Source organism: Gambusia affinis, linkage group LG17 (genome assembly GCF_019740435.1).
Source record: "Gambusia affinis linkage group LG17, SWU_Gaff_1.0, whole genome shotgun sequence".
NCBI lineage: Eukaryota > Metazoa > Chordata > Actinopteri > Cyprinodontiformes > Poeciliidae > Gambusia > Gambusia affinis.
Window position 1 is genome coordinate 3,427,818 of NC_057884.1, and position 23,453 is coordinate 3,451,270.

Here is a 23,453-nt window from a genome sequence, read left to right on the forward strand (position 1 = left end):
TCGTATTTGTCGCTAGAAAAACAACTGTACCTTTTTGCACTGCGTACAGAGAACAGGTGTGACCCCCTGCGCTCCGAAGGACGTCCCACACAGCAGGCAGCGAGACTGACCATCACCACACGCCGTCTTCTTGATGCTGTCCAGCCGACTGGACAGACGCCTAAGAGAACATCCGAAATCAGCTCAGCGACACAAACACACCTCTGGGTTTTTACACCAAAACGTCAACGGATAACAGCGAGGCTTTCTGGACAGAGTCCAGAACGACAGAGGCGGCGTTTCTCCGTCTCACTCGATGCGCTGCTGCTCCATGGCCTCCATCATGGCGGCGCGGGCCAGAACGCCGTTGATGATCTCCTTCTCCTCATCTGTAAGGTCGCCTCCCAGGGCGCCCCCGGACACGTTCATCATCCACCCGGTCCTGCTGACATGAAACACACACACACCAAAATAGACAGAAAATTGCTAGTGGCATGTAGATTTTTTGTTTTTTTGTTTAAATAAGCTAAATGAAATCGTATCAGTACAAAGAGTTAGATGTTAAAATCTAAGGACAGGAGCACAGCTGGAAGCATGTCGGAGTTTCACTAATGCTGAGCTTCAGCGGAAAAGGTCACACAAATTTATCACACAGAGATTAAAAAGTTGTGGGGAAGACAAAGAATCAGAAAGAAGGAAAACATTGTCTTGATTCAGACTCGTGTTTCATCACAAAGTGTCCGTATTGTTACTGACGTAGCATTTCCTTCAATAACTCCAAATTTGTGTTTGTCGGAGTTCTTTGGTCGTCAAGTTGATCTGCAGGCCCACAGTACAGTACCTCCAAAAAGTGTTGAAATATAAGGTTCTGCTGCTAGAAGACCATGACAAAGCCTTTCAAAAATGTTTAATCTGCGTCTGATTTAAGAGAAAAACAAATCTGTTGAGAAGTGAAAAAATGGGGAAATGTGAAAAAGAAAAAAAAATCTAGCAGTGAGTGTATGAGCTTGATTGTTAGCACTAGGACCCTCCTCTTGGCTCCGATTGGTTGTTTTGGACCAGCAGCAGTATATTTTTGCAGACAGCAGTGGTAGCTCAGGGGGGAGGTGGAGGACTTTGATTTTTTCCACATTTTATTTGTTTCATACTGTCACAACATAGTGGCAGGGTTTTTATTGTTTGTGAAAGATACATACCGCAGCTTTAATCCGAAATGAAAGGATTTGCAGTGATCTAGGGAGGACGCAGAAGGAAATGCTGCTTCTAGTACATAATAATGTTGGACAGATCATATTTTCGTAATGTTTCTTAGCTGAATCCTTTCAGGCTGAACAGCAGACAATCTGTGAGTCATAGGTTAAGAACAAGGGTAAGCCGGCTACACAACTCCAGGGTCGACTACTTCCTGTTTTGCTTTACCGCATTTTACTTTTTTTCTTTGAACTTTTTTGTGTAAATTATGCCTAAAGTCCTCAGACCTGTTGATGGTTTTTATTGACTGTTGCAACCAGATATGGCCGCTTGGGCTGGGAACCTGAACCATACAGTCGATACGGTGAGAGAATGATGGAGTTCCAGGTGCGAGCCAGAGTTAAATGTCTGAGTGAATTGTGTTTCTCTCTCCATCTTGAAGTGTTTATCTTTCAGCTCTAACAGTGTGATGGTCGGATGAGCTGACTAATGCTGCTGATGTTGATAATTGGCTGGAAGATGCCCGGCATAATTGACTTTGAGGTTTAAGCTCTCTGACAGAGCAGAACTCATTTCTCCTGCCAGCTTAAATCATTTGGTTTTTGAACTGAGACCATAAAGCTGTTTTTGTTTGTTTGTTTGTTTGTTTTTTTCCCCACCAATGGATCAGTTAGCAGTAAATTTGCGGCTTCCAGTGGCATTAGGATGCTTTCAAGCAGAGTTTGGCCGGGCCGTTCTGGGTTGCACATCCCAGTTAGATTTCTGTTAGACTTCATATCCAGCACTGGAAAACAGGAGGAGCAGAAACAAACAAAGCACAACAAACCTGGACTCAACATCGCTAATAAACCATGTTCTAAAGTTATTAAAATAAAGCTTAGAGTGTACAAAAAAAAACACAAGAAACTAAAAACTATGTGTGCTAAAATATTATGCCATCTATCAAATCAATGCTGTTTTAATCTGTTTACTGCCAAATTATATCCAGTTTCTTGAGAATTATTGTGGAAATTCACACAAAAGTCAATAAATCTCCACACCTTTTTTGCACCAAAACAAAATTAATCCAGATTTTTCTCAAAAGTTCTCAAAAACCTTCTTACTTGGACTGAGCAGCTGCCTTAACTGATTATAGTCCATGATCCATACAGCGAGTAATAAAAAGTCGTATTTACCGTCATAAATAAGCGTAAATATTTCCAAATTAGTACCACAAACACTTTGATTTTTATTGCAAAAAAAAAAAAATAAGAAATCACAAAATCCTGGAGGGACTGAAAAGATGTTCAATAACATTGATTCATTTCAAGAATTCATTGATATTGCAACAGTTTGTGAAAAGGTTTTATCAAAACATTCTGCCATAACCGGCCCTTTAAGAGCCTTCATGATCTTGATTTGGCCGAAAACAAAAATGAGTTTGACACCACTGCCGTAGGGGCTTGAAAAGCGCGATGTAAGTCTGACTTCATTTCCTAATCTTAAATTAGCTTTGTGCATACCTCCCTGGACTGGTTTCATTCCCACCTCTCTGATTCACTCAGTTTGTTCAACTCAAGCCCTTTTGTTCCCCCCTCACGTTACAACCAGTGTGCTCCAGGGTTCTGTCCTGGGACCCTCATTCTTTATAATTCACCTTCTTCCCTTTATTTAACTTTCTTTCATACTCCTATGTGGACGACACCCAGCTCCTTCTCCCCAGCCCGTTTCCTAACCTCCTGTTCACCAGAAATACAATCCTGATTCACCTCTAATGTCCTTAATGGCCCACTCTGATCATCCCTATCAAAATGTTCCGCTCACTGCTCAGTGTTAACACCCACAACAACTTTTTGAAGAAATTTGATTGAAATTTAATTTCTTTCTGGGGACAAAGTACCTTTGGATTTTAATGAAACACCTCTTGGTCTGCCAGTGAACTCTTTTAAACCCACAGCAACACTCCCTTACTTTTCTTCAGCAAAATCTCGCAGTGCTGCATCCATGACAGAGTCTTGTGTTGCATTAGAAAACAGATACACTTTCACAAATATGGAATCCTGTTACAAATCCATGTAAAATGTCATTCTTTTCATAGAAAAATAATAATAATGATTAAAAAAAAACAACTGCTGTCAGACCGGGCAGGGAAAAAAATGGATGGAGAGAGCCGCTACTTTTACTCATCTCAGCTCTGTCACATCTACAGCTATTAGCGCTGCTGGCCATTAAAATCCTAAAAATCTGCAGCTGGTGTCCGTGCGCTGCTGTGTGTTTGAGCTGGAAAAACAGCGCGTTAATTAGGGCTGGCTGTGGAAAGTGACCCTACAGAAGCTAACAGCGTCTGGTCAGCGGCAGCGGCAGCGGCAGCAGCAGCGTGCCTGGAGACATTTTCACCACTCATTATCTTCTCATAAGAACGATGTTAGGAAGAAAGCAACTTCCCACCTCTGGCCCAAGCAGGCCAGATTCTCAGGGCGCAGAGAATCTTATTGTTGACATTTAAGGGGCCCCGTAGAGGGAAGCTGCTGGAGTTCAGAGCCTGCATAATGTTATCTGTTTTCCCGAGATTAGCTGCTTGACCCCGTGTCCACCGAATGTCACACAGGAGACGAAGCCGCGGATGCAGAGTAAGAGGAGCGCCGGCTTAACGGCTCAGCGCTCTTCAGCTCTCACATCCTCTTCCTCAGCTCCTTGGAAACGTACCCACCCCCCAAGCGTGGAAATGTCAAGGGTCGCCGCCATGGACAGCGTGGCAACCTGACAGGCGGCCGTCGCTTCTGCTGGCGTGTGAGTGTGTGCCTTGAGGTGTTCGGGGTGAGGAGACGCGGTAATGGGAATACTCTGATGAAAGATGGGAGAAACACACGCACACACACACTGTCATTATGAGTATTAATAGATCATGAAGGAATCTTCCACTGTAGCAAGGGGAGAATTGGCATTTTCTATTTTTTTTTAACATCAGCACAGATAGATGTCATAGTAAGTGGCTCCATTCTGAGTTACATCATTTGGACTGATACACACAAACACCACACACACACACACAAAATATAACTGTGGGCACTATGAACACATACTTTTCACCGTAGTTAATGCTGAAAGGATGGCTTTCATACATGTGTCATTTCATCGTTCTATGGTTTTCATTGACCACAGAATTGCACAAATTGAAATGACAAAAAATTGAATTGTTTAGTCCAAAAATGACAATTTCAGAAACAAGGTTCTTGCACTAGGAAGAGGTGGTATTTTGGTCATATCGAAATAAATGTATTTAGCAAATCTGCAATGGAAATGCTTTTTTCGCATGACAGGAGTCACATGATCAGCAGCCGGACGTTACTACTGGCAGAAACGATGAAGGAGACGACAGGAAGTGGTAGGTAAAGCGAATGTTGAAAGATAATGTAGGACATCACGCAGCAGCGTGATAATGGCTACTGCTGTTTATGGATCACTTTCAAATTTGACAGTATTATCAGAAGATTAGGATAAGAAAGAAAGTTAATCAAATGAAAACAACTAACGGCCTTTTTGTGGAGCACTGACTGCAGCTTCTGTCTGGGTGTGCAGTCAGAGCCAGCGGTGGTGGGATCTGTGAGCTTCACCGACACACGATAGTTACAAATCTGCTTGACATTAGAGGATGAGTACTGTAAGCTATACACTAAATACAGTTGTCGATTATAAATGATACTCTACTGAATAATGAACTCCCCACTAATGGACAGAAATCACTTATAGTATTTTATGCGTTGTAAATTGTCCACCGACTGTTTTCATCAATCAGCGATACACACACACACCTGAACAGACTCATCTGGGCTGGATCATTACCGACTGGAGCTCTGCTGTACACAGTACAGAACAAAAACTGCTCGTACATGACAGCATATCAATATCTCTCCTGTTTTTGCCCCATTACTCTCAGTTTGTCTCACACACACACGCACACACACACACACACACACACACACACACACAGCGGTCGCAGCGGCGCTGATGCTGTTACTGCAGAGCTGACTGGGTTGGACACCAGGGTTAAACGCTGATATATTCCCGTGTGGTGATGTCATTTCCCAGTTCAGGACCATCAATTTCTCACAGCAGGTTAAATCTTTTCATTAAACAAAATACATTTACAATGTGAAGTAAAGTGAGAAGGAGGGATAGGATTAGTTCTCTGACTCTTATAAAATACATAAATCATTTTGGCATCCCTCGTTCAAAAATACTTTAAATAAATGTATCTTTTATTGCAGTGAAGGTGTAAAAAACAAAGTCTACATGTAATTTCTGTACATCTAATCAATGGAGAAAAACATCCCATTCTAATTGTTAGAAAATTAAAGTAATAATTTGCATGCAACAACTTTATGTTCATGATGTGTGCGTCTCCGGGTCAACATTCTGAGTGAATGACAGAGGAAAAAGCTCTGTGATGATAAGTGTTGTCAACTGAGGAGAAGCTTTCTTTTTTTTTCTTTTTTTCTTTTTTTTTACAACTGCAGCTGTGATTTAAAATCAAGCTTTCCAAACCAAAGCTAACCTTGTTGTTCTGACCAGATCTGAGCAGGTTTAGGCAGGTAGGTCAACATGTTTAATTAATTACCTTATTTGAAACATTTGGTGGTTTTTTCTTTTTATAAATGGGTCACGGTATCACATATTTATACCTGAGGAAAAGGGGCTTAATGATGGCCGATCCACCAACACTAAAAAAAAAAGAAAATGTAAAAAACGAGACCAAATATTTTTTTTCCTGTTCTGATAATGGGATAATGACAATGACATTGTGAATTTTATATTGCGTATTTACTCAAAATACTCATAACAGCACAGCAACTCACCAGTTTCAATGACGCTAAAGGGGTCTTCACATTTACAGTGGAGATTCTTAGATAGAAATGTCTTCTCCTGGCTGTAAATAAATAGCAAACGACACAAAACTACTCACTGAAAATGTGTCAGAAAACAACTCGGTAGCTTAATCCCTGCATAAAACCATGCAGTGAACACAACAAATAATGCTAATGTTAACCTTTTTTTTTTTTTTTTTTTTTTTTGATTTATCTAATTCTTTTGCGTATCCTCGCCGTCGTTATCCACTCTAAGGTCAAATCAACATTATTTAAAGTGAAGTGTCCTTTCTGCCTCGATATCTCTGCAGGTGCACCGGAGTAGATTCTCCTGCGACCGAGACCTCCGCCGGCCCGTTACTAACTTTAATACAAATTGACATGCAAATAAACATACGCACAATCATTTCCTCTGACTCGTTCTCATTCACCCGGACACGAGGGTTTGCGGAGCGGCGACCTGTCACATGGAGTTAGCAGACTGCGGGGAAAGCATTGCAAATGGATGGGAATTAGCAGACAACTGAGCGACTTTAATTTCATGCGACGGTATGGGCTTTCCAAGAGCTCCGAGGCCACTGGTCTAACACACACACACGCACACGCACGCACACACACACACACACACACACACGCACACGCAATAACACAAGTTATACTGTATGTTTCATAAGACAGAAACTCATTGTGGGCGTGAATGTGCCGCTACTGCAGGGAGGAAAACTCCAACAGCCTGCGTAATCCTTCTGTGTTTTCATTCCCTGCTCCTAATAGCCTTGACTTCTGTTTCCATATTCATGTTTTCTAGATTAAATATGCTGACACGTGTTCCAAGTAGATATTCATGTTTGTACGAGAACAGAATATGAAATTATTTCACGCTCGACTGCAGTGCCATGAACATTGTGTTGGCTCCATGCTTCTGTTCTCATGTCGCTCGTCAATGTTCTCGATCTTCAAATGAATTTTAAAATCAGCCAAAGATAACCTGAGGAAATACAAGAAAGCTGTTTTTAATCCTGATTTTAATTATTACGGGAAAATGCCGTCTCAGCCAGTCATTTCTGAAGCGATGAAACAGAACAGCGATGAACCGAAACAGCTCCACCTCAGACTCCAACATATTAAATGTTCCCCTCCAGGTCGGCTCCAGGTGGCCCGGAAGGGAAAACCCCACTTCAGCAATTCACTTTACACAACTCCACATTTAAAAGCACAAAACATATTCGGTAACACAACGATATTAACTAAGCACAACTACAAATGAAGAAAACAACGACATTAATGAAACTGAAGAGGAGGGTCAATTTAGACAATGCTTATTGGACGAGGTCGCTTTTTGTCTGTCTGTCTGTCTGTCTGTCTGTCTGTCTGTCTGTCTGTCTGTCTAGATAAACAAAGAGAGGGCAAATGTCAGAATAATACAGCTCTGAAGTCAACCGCGGCTGCCAAGTCATAAAAACAACGCACAGTCACCAATTAAGAAACCAGTAAACAGAGTGTCATCATCGATACACATCATATACGTTGGTTCTGTTTATTATGGTTCAAATGCCACTAAAAAAATGTTGAATTGTGACTTGTTGAAGTGGGTTGCACTTCAGGGCCACTGCACCTCTCTCTTTGAGGAAAATATTCCTCGTGACTCAAAAACAGGCAGAAAATAATCCTTTCTAGAAGCAGCCGGAACGGCGTGGGTGAGGCAGCACAGACTCTTAAGATGACTGATTGTGGCACATGGGAAAGCTTGTTAGACCTGAAATGAGGTGAATCCTCCCAGGAAAGCCAGTGTGGGCCAACCTCTTCCACAACAGCAAATCCCCTCCCGTTATTTATAGTACACAGAACATTCCCTAAGGAGTCCAAACACGCCCATCTGAGTTAGACAGGAACATTTCAACCCCCATTGTTTGTTTCCCTCGTCCGTCTCCTCGCGCCCCCACTCGTTTCTCCACAGCTGTCACTTCTCAAATCTCGTCATTTCCAGTGACTTCATTCACCAGCTTGTCCACACAGGCTTCGGTCTTATCGGACCCTTCAGCCATTCACCCTCACTCGTCCATCCGTTCAACACTATCTCACCTCCCCTGTAGGTCTCCCCCCCCCCCTTCATGTTGGACCCAGATTTGTCAGAATCGTGAGGAAGCAGCTTATGGGGCTTAACTTTACAAAGGCGCATCACCACCTACTTCATTCCCCTTCGGATCTGCAGCCCTTCATCACACATACATAAGTGCACACAAGTGCAGTTCTGGCGACTGCTGTGTGAAACCCATTATAGATGCATGAGCATAATCTGCTTCATTAATCCCATCATGGTCGCCTCGAGGTTTGAAATAAGAGTTGAAATAACTGATCCACCACCTTACAGGGGAAGTCATATCAATATCACACACTTGCTACGTTTCCATTAAACACAGAATTGGACAAATGGGATTAGGAAAATTAATTCACTTAGTGGAAACACGGCAATTACGAAAAAATGTGTGTTTATTGATGAAACGCATCTTTATTGATAAAAAGTTGTTGTTGGGATGAGGTGGGGGTTTTTTTAGTCGTATCTAAATAGGTGTATTTCCCAAAACCACAACGGGAACATTTTTATTGCATCATGAGTCACGTAATCAACAGCAGGATGTTACTACTGGCAGAAACTACAAAGATGACAACAGGAAGTAGTAGGAGGGTGACAGTTTGTTTTTCTTTTTTTAAGGTAATGTTCAGCTGGCTCCACCAGAGTTAACAGTTGTGTGTCATTCCAACGTGTTGAATCCATGACTGTTCTGTAAAATCACTGGCTACGATTTTCCCAAAACGCTGCATACATAGCACCTTCCAAGTGAAAGGGGCTTGTCTCTCCTATGCCTGAATAAGTTTATTTCCATGTGGATTCCATTTAATTTCTCATTTAAAGGAAACACTGCACTTGGAAAAATGTGTTTTCTCAACATTTTCCAAAAGTTTGAGCTGTTAAGAATCTCGATTTTGGTTTTCCTTGACTCTTTCCTCTTCGATATGGATTTAGTTTTGATTTATATTTTGTTGCATCACCAGACAGTGAACTGTCCTCTAAATCTACAACACCTTCAGCAACTTGACACTTTACAAAATCACAAAGTGTCAATTTATCAAAATATCTAACATTGGTGAGAAATTAGTTTAGGGATTCCTCATGTTTTTTTCAAAGTAATATATTGTAGTTAACCGGATTCAAAAATCCCAGAGGATTTGTCAAAATAAAAAGCTTCTTGCCCAAAAATACTTCGGTGACTCACTTGAGTTGGTAATGATGCTCTGCAGGTTTGGCTTCTCTGACTGCAAAATCCATTTTCATCCCTTCTGAGGTTATGTTTCCTTCCATATTACTATTTGTTTTTATTATCTGCATTTACTGCTTTAAACAAAAAAAAAAAAAAATGCAAATTTAACTTCTCAACTTTATTGGGGGAAAAAGTTGCCATTGCTCTCAACACAGCTGATTTTCAGGCATATAGTATGACAAATTAAGTGATGTAGCGTTGTCATAGCTGCATGTCAGGGTTATGAATGTTAAATGGGTTTATATGTGGAGTACAATGTGAGTTGACAGATTGCTTGTCGGTCTGGATTTATGGTGAGCTGTGTCTTTAATTTAAGATCTCTGATGGAAGAGAGTTGCTCCATGTAATCCCTCATCATTCTCCTACTTCCTGCTGTCAGCTGCTCACAACATTAACTGTAAACCTAAAAGCAGAACATATAGAACATAGTAAGAGGAGTAAATGTATTGGCAGCAGCTTAACTGTGTTGCGTTTTTTTGCTCTATCCATCTCTGCGTGTGCGTCTGTCTAGAAGGCTGGGTTGCTTTGAATGTTTACAATGTATGTAGATAGAAACGTACATGACAAAAACTGCAGGAACAATCCCCTGTTTACTTCCAGGTTTTTCAAATGTGTCCCTTTGAAGATGTATTTTTAAATTCATTAATTAAATCTGTCTGAGATGCTGATAATTTTGTCATTTTTTGCTAATTCACACGAACATATGCGCAGTGAAAAGCATTTGTAGCGCTTCCTGCACAACCAACAAGGATGCAGAAAGTGGTTTCTGCAAGGTATAAGTCAACAACAAAACACTGACCAAAAGTGCTGGAGCTCAGCTCGGGTTGCTGGGCAACAGGCTGTGTTTCATTGGGGTTGCTAGGTGAAGGGCTGTTCACACCTCCAGGAAGCAATTGTTTCGTATGAAGCAAAGCGTAAAACAAGGAGCTGGTTGTTTACCAGACTAGCACAACATGCTACACACACAAACTTTACTATAATTTTTTTTTATCAATGTAAAATAATGAAAACTGTGAAGTGGAAGGAAAAGAATACATGAAAATGTTAAACATTTTAGATTTTTATTTGTGAAAAAGAAACAAAAACCACGAGTGCTTCTTTGTCCACTTCACTTACTATTTATTGTCACCCTCTGAAAATCTGAAAATTATGGCTTCTCTTTTTTTTTTTGCCCAACGTGACTTTGGCAAGCAAAAAAAAAAAAAACAACGTAAATCACCAGCCATTATTTTAGCCATTATTTTTAGGAAAGTGACGATATGCTATTTTATTGTTTTTCAGTCCCATAAAATCCCGGCAACATACATAAAAGGTTTGGTTGAAACACAACAAAATGTGAAACATTTAAAGACACACATTTTGAACAACTAACAAAATGCAAACCTAACAGTGGCCCTCATTTTCAGCGTTACGTTTTTTTCTGTCTTGGAGCTCAGCAAATCTGATCTGTATGACTGAACAAGCTTCAGTTAATTAAATGTACACTGACAAAAGACATTTTGTCGCCAAGATGTTTCGCTACCAAAAGCAGCTTTCAAGACAATTAAATCTTTAAATGCTGCCGTCTCAAAAAGCACAGACACGGGGGGTAGGATGGGAGAGAAGAAAAGGGGAAAAAAACTAAAGTAAGAAGGATTTTCCCTGACTTCAGCAGGCAGGAGGTGTTGAGCTGGCATTAAGCGTTTCTGCTCAAGCACATTTGCTACATCACTCAGCACCTGAACGCTCAGCAGCCTGTCTAATCCAGCAGCACCTTCCTCACTCACACCTCAGTCAATACAGCTGGTTGAGGGCCAAAAGGGGGTATTCAGCTGGGATTACACGGAGCATGAGAAAGAAGAGAGGCTTCAAAAAAAATCTGAACTGTGGCAGAGGATGATAGAGCGAATAAAAAAATAATTAAAAAAAACTGAGCGCTACAGCATTGCAAATCAATTCTACCCCTCTCTACTCACACAGAGTCAGTGCCATCTTTCTTTCTCTCCTCTCATTTCAGCCCTGAATGCTCCTCTGCCACTGCGTGTTAGGCTGACAGCTCCGTGCCCCCTTCACTTTGAGGACCGACGGTTGGTAAACGGGAGCCGAAGTGGACGACGGCCCACCTCCTCCTCTCAGACGCACGCCCAGTTTCACCAGCCGCTTGCAACCCGAAGAGTCCGGATTCGTTATCTGCTTCAAGAAATGACTGAGCGGTTGGAGTCAGACAAACAACAGTCTGCGTTTCCACCAATTAGAATTGCGCAAATTGTAATTACAAAAATCAATTTGCTTAACTGAAACATGGCAATTTGGAAAAAGCGTCGCTTGATAAAGAACAAAGTTTTGGTGCTAGGATGAGGTGGTTTTTCGGCCATATTGAAATAGATGTATTTCGCAAAACTGCAGTGGAAAGACTTTTTTCCCCCAATCACACGAGTCACGTGATTGACGGCCGGATGTTACTACTGGCGGAAATGAAGAAGAAGACGATGACAGGAAGTGGTAGGAGAAGGATGGTCTGTTTTATTCGGACGACGACACGAATCGGAGTGTTGCAGAGTTCGTAAAAAGTTGTCATTCAAAAGTGTTCAATCCACAGCCATGATTTAATTATGCCACGTTTAAACGTCTCTGCTGTTTTCTTTTTGCATTTTTATGTGCAAAAAGGACCAAATATATCCTTATGAAAGCATTTCTAAGCATTACATGTCCTCCAAAACATGCAGCAACATTTCCATTTCATGATTGATTCCATCACATGAAAGTTATCAGAAGTTCAAATAAAACATTGATGACAGCAGCTATAAATATGATTCATACAAAGCAGTAGTATTGGGTTATGATTTGATCTTAAGGCCATTAAAAGCCGCAGGGATCTGAAGCTTTATGTTCAAAAGTCTAAGTCTTATTTCTAGATCCAGAACAACTAGACATGAGCAAATCCCTTTTTATTAATTAAGCTTACTTACAATTGACAAGCAAAAAAGGTACTGGCTACAAACCTACACTACTCTGATCTTTGACAGTTCCGTTTCACAAGCAGTCTAATAAAGTTAACTTGTCGTCATGCTTCAGAAAATAAAAGATTCTGTTTTCACACAAGAGTGACCGAACTACATTAACTCAGTCTACAGTGCAACCAGAGGGTCATTTGAACAACTGAGGTAAAAGTTACAGAGTCTTAATTCACAGCAGCATAGTGTGGAATATGATATCTGAAGCATTTTCATTAACCATAAAATTGCACAAATCCGACACATTAGAAAAAAGGAAAAAAAAAGTTTTTTGCTAAAAAGGTTTTTTTGAAACGTCGAAGTTTCGCAAAACTGCAACGGAAATGTTTTTTTCCGCATCACACGAGTCACATGACCGGCTGGATGTTAGTACTGGTAAAAACCAGGAAGAAGGCGACAGGAAGTGGCAGGAGGATGATGGCCAAGCAGCCGTCTCCTCCACAGCTCTCACAGCATCACACAGTTAGGAAAAGCTGTGTGTCTTTCTAACATGTTAGCTTGCTTGCAGCTGTTGATTTTTGATGTTTTATTGTGTGAACGATCTAATTCACATGTGATTTTAATTGCATTTATTACTTGATGGAAACACGGCAACTACTAAGTTTTATTTATTTATTTTGTTGGGGTTTTTTGACTGACAGGGGGAATAAATGAAAATGGCAAGATGGAAGAACACAATCAATAAGGAAAAGATCAGGACAGAAAATAAGCGAAACAAATCCAAGTATGTATGGCTTGTAATCCTACTGAGATTTTGCAAAGTGCTCAGGTAATCCTGTGATCTCAAAATAAGGATTATTTTCAGCAGCTTGTTAAACCTCATCAAAACTGACGTTAGCTGACGGTAACCTTTATGTGGAGAAAGAGACCCCGCCTCCTTCCTCTCTGCTGAGCTTGAGTTTTTCCTCCAAACCTCCCTCTGCAGATGAACAGATGATCGATAACCAAACCAGATTGGCTGCTTTTAATTAGCATTAACTGGAGTTAGAAGCCAGATGAACTGGATCTGAACATAGACCCACTTTTTTTACTCATGATCATCAGAACTTAACGAGTTTCAGCAGATATTTCATTTAGCTCCAGAACCAAACCCTCTTCAATAGGGTACGACCTGAGTTATCAGTCTGGTTAATCACATCTGCATATGCATATACTTATCGGTAGATAAGTAAAGTTATCCTGTGCTTTACTGAAAAATCAATGCAAGATTCAAGACAATGACCATTTTTCTATGGTAATTATTTCATATTGAAATTTTAGAGAAATTACATCTTAATTTGAACAAATAAAACACCAACCCTTCAGGGTATTTTTCGTTTTGAACAATAATACTTTTTTTAAAATTAGTTTTTCTTTATCATGCACGTCACTTACACAATTTCCTAAAAAAGTCCATACGGACTTGTGCGTCTTATAAACATTGTTAAAATAAAATGAGATTAAATGTCTCAGCATGGTCTTACCTGAGGCTGTGGGACGGACGAGGCGCTGTTCTCTGGTTCTGGTCCGGATGTGAACGGCTTCAGCTCTCAGCATCCGTCCAGCAGCATCATCTTCTCCCCCGCTCTCCTCCTCACTGACAGCCTCTCCAGCCCCACACGCTGTAGTGGGAGCTCTGCTGCCTCCCCTCCTCTTTCTCTCTCTCTCTTTCTCTTCTCTCTCGTTTTACTAAGCCTGTCCGCTCTCATCACGTCAGCGCCGGGCGAAATGGTGATGCCTCAACTCTTGGCAAAGTGAATTAAAAGAGAGGCAAAAGAAGCAGTTTACTGCTTCATTAAAGTATAATCCTACAGAACTGGAGGCAGAATCATGACTACAGTACAAGTCTGAGATAAAACCTAGAGATTCAAATACTTGATCTTTAAAAAAATAATAATATTTCTAATTAGTAATTAATTAAAGAAAATTAAATAAATTATTATTCATATTTTAAACACATAATCCGTTCTTATGTTTTTAGAGTCTGTTGTAAATCACATTGTGGCTTCTACTTTCATTTTTGATTAAATTAATTTCTTTAGCTTATATTTGTCACTTGCAAAATGAGGTTTTTCTCTTATTAAAGGAGCAGTACTTTGCATTTTCCATCAAATATGACTTCAAAGAAATTTTTCTTCCTAATTTAACCCTTGAAATTGGGCCTCTGTCTCTTTAAGAAACTCCTGCTCTTTCTGAAACTCCGCCTCCAGGAAGTCTTCACAACGTGGCTCCTCTATTAACCCTTTGAAGTTTTCACTGAGAAATAGCTGATATGAGCCCAGCTGATGCGCCGTTCCACCAGGTGTTTGCTAATTGCTGCAGGCTAGCCTGAAGGAGCTGAGTGGAGCTGGAGGGCGTCACAGGGCCAATAGGAGCTTTATTTACCTATGTAAACATATAGAACAACCAAACTACTCTGCTGATTTAGAATAGTGTTCATTAGAAAAATCCATAAATAAAAAATTATTCATAATGTAATTATGAATAATTACTTTATTTTTGGATTTTGCTTATTTATTCTTATGGGCATGTTATTTTGAATTTATAATATAAAATCAGTTTTTCATATTGTATTTTTCATTTCTAACACTCCTATTAATAAATAATAATAATAATAATAATAATAATAATAATAATAATAATAATAATAATAATAATAATAATAATAATAATAATAATAATGATAATAATAATAATAATAATAATTATTATTATTATTATTATTATTATTATTATTATTATTATTATTATTATTATTATTATTATTATTATTATTATTATTATTATTATTATTATTTCTAGTTCTATGTCTCATCTAGCTGAAATGTCTTCCTGTGCTGGAGAAACTCACAGTGAATCTTCACATGAGCCCACTTTACTAAAGAGATCTATTTTAGGAGCTTCATTTTCCTCAAGCAAAACAGCTGCACTTATTATGTACAACACAACACAAATCCAACAGCCGCGCTGCAGTGTGCAATTAGAGCCCATGGTGATTATGTAATTCCGTTATTCAGCTAAGAGATAACCGCAAGGCCTGTCCGAGGAGCAATCGCCGCAACAATAAAGCCAAACACTGTTACAGTAACGTGACATGAGACGCGCGTCTTTGTGCTGCAGTACTGACAGCAGATCATCATAAGCGGGGCCGCTTCTTAGTTTTACTAAACTCTGGTTCGGACGTCTGTCTGCAGGTTGGGCTGAAGAAGTTGAAGCAGCTGTCAGACTGTGAGACGGGAGCTGGCTCACTGTTGCCCTCTCGTGGCATTTTAACTGTACTGTGTCATAAAATGCCAGGTCACTTCAACTTGCGTGAACCGCATGCGGCACAACATTTTATATCACTGAAATTTCAACTAAATCCTTACCCAAATATCAGTGAAGCCGAAAAACACAATACAATTAAGATTGGTTGTTTTGTTTTGTTTTTCAATTATGGAATATAATAAAATAAAATAAACTTTCAAAACTGGATATTTAGTTGGCAAGCTAAATGTTTAGCCTTAAATTTAATATTTAATTTGCAACCTAAATATTTAGCTGACTAATGAAATATTTAGTTTGACGTTTCTGGTTATATTTAAGGAGAAATGAGGCACGAACAACCTTTTTTTTAAAAATCACATCTGTTTCACTCTCAGAGATCCATGTGAAATCTGGGACAGCATGTTGATGATGCCGGTGCCCTTCAGAGGAATTCTGGAAAGCTGCAGCAGAGCCGGGCGACAAAAAGCGTTGGGGGAGAGTTAATGACGAACGACAGATAAATGCCAAACTCATCACCACGCATGCCGATAGCTCTGGGTCAGTGACGTGTTGAGCATTCGTGTGTGCGTGTGTTTTGTGACAGCCTGCATGAATTCGACATGTTTTTGTTCAGCAAAGTCGTTGGTAGCCCAGGGTAAGACAGAGGCTGTTTGTTCCACTCTGCTGCCTTTTCGTGTGTATTTATAAGGAGCAGTTGGTACTGAATGCCCTCCATAATAGCAGTTTGTTGGACACATGCCATGTTTTAAATGCGTATTGATGAAGTTGTAAGGGTTAGGACTCAACTACAGATTTCAGATCATCCTGAGCAACAGGTTTGGTTTTCCTAAGGATTTTCCATTGGTGAATTCCACATTTTTCAAGGCCCATATTTTTATTTTTCACTTATATCTTAATGAACCTTTAAAAAAAATCCCCTTCTAAGCTTTAGGATTTGTTCATTAAAACTGAAAACAAAACAAAAAATGACCCTAAAGCAAACTTCTGCAACATTTGGCAAAAGGCTTTCTTTGGCAGCTGAACTTCCATTTCAGTTCCAATTCCCTGTAAACCACAGCATGTGAACAATAAGACTTTGTAAAAATGAAATAAATGGCTGTTTCGGAGCTTCATTTTGCATCTAAGCTATCTGCAGCAATGCTCAGCTTAAGAATCACAGCTCCAGTTAAAACTCTGATTCATAAACTGTGAAATTGTTTTCTTTTTAAAATCAGGAATGAGTGTTGCAGAATGGACTTTAAGTTAAAAGATGACAAATAACTACACAGAAGCATTTCTTCTATCTTTGATTCTAGTATTGGTGGCAGCATGTTGAAGCAGCTCTGCCACTTTAGTTCTCATTGGTTCTTGTAGACTTTTGTTTGTTTGAGGCATTGAATGAATGGACGACTATTCTCTGTGATTTTGGATGCTTGTTTCTGCTTGAATTTGGCATCATTTGGATGGCAAATGTATTTGTGAGTGCAGTATATGGGTTACAACCATTGAAAACTTTCCAAATGTGGCATCCATCAAGGTTAACCCAGGCTTGCCAATGGTATAAAAAGCCTACCACAAAGAATAAATCGACAAAACACAAGTTTCCTTGCTTTTTTAAATTTCATTACACGCGTGAATGTGTTTGTCTGCTGAGAAATACCGCTATAAATAACTGATGTGTTTTTATTGGTTGTGATGGGAAGGTCCTCTGCTCTAATGCTTTTTTTATTTAAGTGATGCATTTCAGTCAGTCAGTCAGTCAAAGGTCACTGTCTTAATGGGCGTTCTGTGTTAACACCCAAAGGCTTCCTCCAACACTTTGCAACAAAACAAAGATTATTGCTGTGAAACCGAGACGTCTCTGTGCCGTCGCAGGGCGAGTTTACATTCATAAGCTGAATAACAGCACTGTTGATTCTTCAACAGGCCAAACAGCTGAGCAGAGGACTTTAAAGGCATAAAATGATGAGTACTTATATTCTTCAGCTATAGTTGCTGCAATTGCAAGCTAGCATCTCAACAGACTATCACCAATTGACGAGCCAAATGTTGTAAGCTGGTATTTATTTTATAGCTAATGTACAAGAAGGGAAGGCTACAGCTAGTTGGGTGCTAGCATAATGCCAGCTAGCACCCAACTAGCTGGAAACTAAAAATGTCACAGACGACTTTGCTAATGCTAACAACAACCAAGCTAGCTTATTGTGCAAATTTAAAAGTTAAGCTAAAAAAATTATTCATACCCCCATGTTGATTTTTGTTTTGTTTTGTTTATCTTTACATGTACATATAGCAGTGATGTAAACGTAAAGAACATATTAACCTTCAGGCCACTAAACATTTTAACCCTCTATGGCATGATGTTGCCCTCAGGCAACAAACCACCTATCTGTACCTCACATTGCTCCTTTATTTTCTTTTTTGGGGGGGACGGGGGTTATTTAAAGTACCACCAGACATATTTTTGTTCAAATGAAAGAGGTATTGAGGTTCATGTGACCTTTACTTGGAAGAGGAGCAGACCTTTTTATGAAGCAGAGTTGCATGGTAGACCTTGCCTCCTATTTGTACATCAGTTTCCTTCATGTTTAAATTTTGGGTAACTAAATATGTTTTCATGTCTGTGGGTATGCAAAGAAGATTGTAGATTATTTCAAGACAATTTTTTTAAATAATTTATATGCTAAAACTGGTTTTTTGTTTGCTGCTTCAGGGCAACATTGTGCAGTTGGGGCCCTTTTGTTCAGACAATATTATTGTAGTGCACTGATATGCAGTTGATTACAAAATAATTACAGCCAATTTTTTTACTTTATTATTGACTAACAGGAACAGGAGATGGATGCAAGATCATTTCTTGGACAAAAGGTGGATGGTTCATACTTTGGGGTCATTCCCAATAAAAACAAGAGAAACACTGTACAACTATTATTTCATTGTTTGCTTATCCTCAAAACTAACTTCACTCCCAAAGCGTGATAAGCTGCTCATCAATTAACAAATGTTCCTATGCCAAGACAGGCAAAAACTGAAGTACTACCTGCCAAAACCAAAAATATGGGGCTGCAGGGTACTTCATATGGCTGGTGCAGATGGTGCTCGATACAACATGAAAATCTACACAGGGCGAGTCGTGCAAACACCAGATCTACCAGACTTGGGTGCTGGTGGAAATGTTGTCCTTTGCTTGGCTCAAATTCTACCAAAGAATCAAAACCACAAACTCTCAAACTCTTGGCCCTAACTATAGTCACTGATGTGAATCTGGTTGCTAGAACGCGTAGATAATCAGACAAACATATGGTGATTCACAGGTATGTCAAATATCAAGTACCAGAAATGCGATATACACCATTTCTCACATCAGCAAGCAATTCCTTCCTGATGTTTTACATATAATAGGGGGAGAAAAACTGATAGCAACATCCTTAGTGATTTTAGTAATTTGCTCAAATGTACCATTCATTAATGACAGTTAGTTGTTTGCTTTGTATTTGGCGAGTTGGAACCATGTGTGATTAATTTTTGTCAGAAAAAAGTTATTTTTTAATGAATATAGTTTTTATTTGACATGTACTTCATTTCTCATAATCACTGTAGAAAACCTTGGCGGTTTAGACCCCTTGTAGCACAATGTTGCCCTGAGGCAACAAACCCAAATATATATATATATATATATGTGTGTGTGTGTTGCAGTGTGGCTCAGCAACACATTAGATGCTTACAAACTCCAAACCACAGTGACCACAGTACGCCTATGAATTCCAAGGTTGTCAGTAAAGTTACATTTTCCTTTACGCAGCTACGCAGCCACCATTTCTTCCCCCCCCCCCAACTGATGTAAAAGTTCACGTTTAAAACACCTCGCTCTTGTGTTTGAAATAACAGCATCCAAGCTAACAAATTTCCCACAAAAGGTTTACAACAGCAAATCTGAGCCGCGAGTAACACACAAGACGCGAGACGGTGCGTTAACAAGGCATGAGCTAGCCATTTATTGTTTAGAGGAAGTTAACATGGTTAACTGTATTCAAAGTCATACAATACACCTCTTAAGCTCTGTGAGAGGCCCCTCCCCATGTCTCAGGGAGAAAAGCTGCGAGGAATATACATACAGTATATTTTATTGGCAAGTAGATATGTTTTAGCAAGTACATTCTCTTCTACTTGGTGTTCATGTACAATATACATGTCAAAAAAATATAGTTTGTTTGCTTCGGGATCCTGCTTTCGTTTTTTTTCTTCCTTTTTTTTTTTTTGTTCAGGACGTTCATGTCGAAGGAATTCACATTTAGTTGTTACTCGTTCTTAAGATGGCGCCGGAGCTAGAAGAGCAGCCATTTTATACAAATACATGTTATGCATAGAAGGTACCTCTATGCATTAAAATTGCTTTCATGATTCATGGAGAAGAGCAATCATCTGGGAAGAAAAAGAAAAAAAAAAAAAAAGCGAGAAAAATAAAAGCATCCGAGAACACAAGCACACCACGGGAAAAACAAACAAAACAAAAAAAATAAAGGGAGAAAGCAAGCGATGTAGAAGAGACCAGAACAGAGTCATCCTCTCAAGGAGAAAACTGCATACAATACACCACAACACAGAGCGTCTCTACCAGAGGATGGACTTCGATCAGAATAATCAAAGAACACTTTGAAGCAGGAGAGATCCGCGCTGGGAGAACTTCATGATTCCTACAGTAAGACAGAAGCTGGTCGGCCCTGATTCAGTGGTTGTGGAGAAAAAAAAAAAAAAAAAAAAAAGTGTCTCAAAAGGCAAAGAGCACAGCAACTTCCACTTTGTTCCCCATCCACTTCCCCCTGCCTCCCTGAGGCTCATGTGAGAGATTCAGAGTTAGCACTGTTACAGTAAGTCCAACCACAACACTGCGGTTTCTCAAGGCGGAAAGCAAGTGGAGCAACGCTTAAGTTACGTGTCTGAGTGAGAGCAGGGCTTGCTCTGCAAAAGTGCAGCTGATTGTGGAGTTTGACATTTTGGAAAAAAATAAATAAATAAAAAAATCCCTCCAATTTCATGATTTATTTTTTTTTTTTTAAAGATGTATCTATTTAAAAATAAAAATAAAAAAAGAGAGAGATGCCGATTAGTCTCGTCAACCTGACGTATGAAACTAGCCCGAAAATAAATCCGCCACTTAACTTCCTCTTGAAACCACTTCTCGTTTTTAGCCCCGTTCAGACACACAGCCCCTTATGCATTTCTCATTCAGTCGGTTTGTAGCCGTCGGCTACATTTTAGTACAGCTACCTGATAAAATATATATTAATTGATAAGATACAATTTGAAATCGTTGGTGCAGAAGTATTGCAAAGCTTACATGTCTTTTAGATGCATTTTAGTTCAATATCACCCCAAATGTGCCTACAGTGACATTAGGGTTGCTGCTGAGGTACCGCTTTCCGTTTAAAATTAATATGGCGTCACGGTTTCCACCCAGGAAGGTGAGAACTACAGAGGACCTAAGAGAGAACGCTGGTCTTAAACCGCTGACCCTCTTAGGACGTTCCATCACCGTTTCTGCCTGTGTCTGGACACACGTATTGACAAGCTGAGCAGTGGGCTCAGGACGCTGCCCTGTGGAACACCGGAATTTAGGAGAAGCAACGTTTTTCTTTTTTTATGTGTCAATATGTGTTGGTTGGAAAACCCACAAAATTCTACAGAACGCGACTAAATTCTTGAGTACATTTTGATGACGATGCAAAAGAAAAAAAAAATAAATGCAATTGTCTAAATGAACGCAAGCCTTGATAAAGTAAATCAGTTCTTTTCACAAAATGTCAAACATTTTCTCTAAACACTAGTTGAAATGACTTTCCTAAAAAGCTGTATAGATGCGTATGTGTGTGTGTGCATAAACCACAACAATGACCAATGTGAAGTCTTAGAAGCTGAGAGATGTGCGATTGTTTCGTTAAACAGTGACTCTCAAACTTAAGTACACGTGGTGTTCGTAAAAAGGCAATGGTACACAACAGGCATTTGTCTTCAATAGTGAAAAATAAAAATAAAGAAATGCACTTAAGAAACAAAATGAGGAATTAAAAAGAAAAAGAAAAAGGAAAAAAAAAAACTGTGGCAGCCATGGACCTGTGATGATGCCAGCAGGTGAAACAGACAACAGATTCCCCTGAAATCTCGGTATGTCAACATACTGAGTGTGGCAGAAATACAGGCCGCCGTGGTGACTCCGCCCCTACAGCCCAGAATTAGACCATTTCTAAAAGCTAATTCAAGACTGAAACTGCTCAACAAAAAGCGCAGCATTAAGGATACCCGGCTTCAGCTAAGGAATGGTTAATAAACAGACTGAATTCCACTGAAAGAATATTAAGTCTATGTAAACTAGAAGACAGACAAAGAGAGATCATTTACACTCTAAACAAATTCAGTTTGAGTGCATTTCAGGTGGTACCTGAAAAAAAAAAAAAACTAATTTTAGAAGTCACTGGGTTATAAATCTAAACTAATATGCAATCATTTTATTAATTACAAACATTAATGGATGCTAATTTTGCCCTACAATGCAGAAACCATCAGGTGGGGGGGTTGGTTCCTGTGTCGAAGGCAAACCGGTTCACATAATGGAGCTAAAAAAAATAACCAATGAAAAAAAAAGAAATCACTTGTGGGTTTGGCACAGGCCTTTTTCAAGAAACTCCTCACATTTTTTTCTCTAAATACTCTACCTTAACTTTGGTTAATGAAGAAAAAAAAACAAACATAAAAACCCATAAAATATACAGAAGATGAGCGAAGGTTAACTGTGTATCCCCCCCCCCCCCCCAAGGCTTGAACTGGAGCTGGGCTTTAAGCAGGTGACGCGTTTGGCTTCTCAAAGGCTCCTCTGATGATCACAGTGGTTTAGAGTTCAACTTGAGGGAAAATGGTTGAGAAGAAAGCGCGACAAGATTACGAGCCCGCCGTCTGGTTCTCCCTCAGGTTTTAGTTTGGTTGTTGTGTGTCCCCTGCTCCCCCCCACGCCCCCCCCCCCTGTCCCTACCCCTCCCCTCCCCTACACCCACCCAACCCCACCTCCTATTGTTCCACATGGTCAAGTCTCAGGCGTCAAGGTGTAGCTGGCGAAAAACCGTCAGGTATCAGGATCCTGGAAGGAAAAACATAATTGGGGGTGGGGGTGCAGGGGATTTTCTTAAAAATTGGTTTGAATACAAGATAGAATATTATAATAAGATCACTTCTTGGAGATGTCATCTATTGATCTACCTTCTTCAGACTTGTCTGCTGTTTCTTAGTTGGAGGCACTGGATTTTATTTGATTTGATTTGAGCTTTAATGCATAGCATCGTTTTGGCATTAACCAACTAAATGTTGTAACTTTTGTTGCGAACTCAATTTGCATGCGTTCAAAATTTCCGTTCAAATATACATTTTACAAATTAAATATAAAAAAAATAGTCATATTTTTTTTTTATTAAAAATTTTTAATTTCAAGATAAAAAATAAAAATTAAAAAAATGTTAAATTACTTTTTCTTCAACGCAATTAAGCGCATGATTTGATTTTTTTATTTTTTTTTTTTTTTAATGCAAAGAGTTTCTGGCCGGAACCTTCGTATTCGCACATTTCTGGTACGCCCGCAAATCTGACGCACATATGACAGATTTAGGACAATGAAACAGATTCATAGTTTCAACTCAAGCTTTTGCTAGACACAAATAAAAAAAACATCAAATATAAATATGCGTGAAATATATACAGTCCTGGCAAGACAAAATTTTAGACATGTTATTATTGTATTGAAAGCCAACCTTTTAAAATTAATTGATGACGTCTTAGTCCATATTCTAACTTTAAGAATATGTGGAAACCCTGAATTAATAAATACAATTTCTGAATTGAACTGAGCTCTGTTGAAT

General features: G+C 39.4%; 1 protein-coding gene across 2 annotated transcripts in view; it reads right to left on the reverse strand.

Annotated features, from left to right (window-relative positions):
* The window catches only part of rph3aa (rabphilin 3A homolog (mouse), a), a 37,130-nt gene extending 14,487 nt beyond the window's left edge, over positions 1-22,643 (reverse strand). The window contains exons 1-4 of one of the 2 annotated variants that reach the window (XM_044096655.1): positions 22,609-22,643; positions 13,791-14,051; positions 293-421; positions 31-160 (exon numbers count right to left, since the gene is read on the reverse strand). In XM_044096655.1, the coding sequence (XP_043952590.1) occupies positions 31-160; positions 293-411 (249 nt within the window). In that variant the 5' untranslated portion in view covers positions 412-421; positions 13,791-14,051; positions 22,609-22,643. Of the gene's footprint in view, positions 1-30; positions 161-292; positions 425-13,790; positions 14,052-22,608 lie in introns of both variants that reach the window. The other variant, XM_044096654.1, reaches the window with a different exon arrangement.
* Between the last annotated feature and the right edge of the window lie 810 nt (positions 22,644-23,453).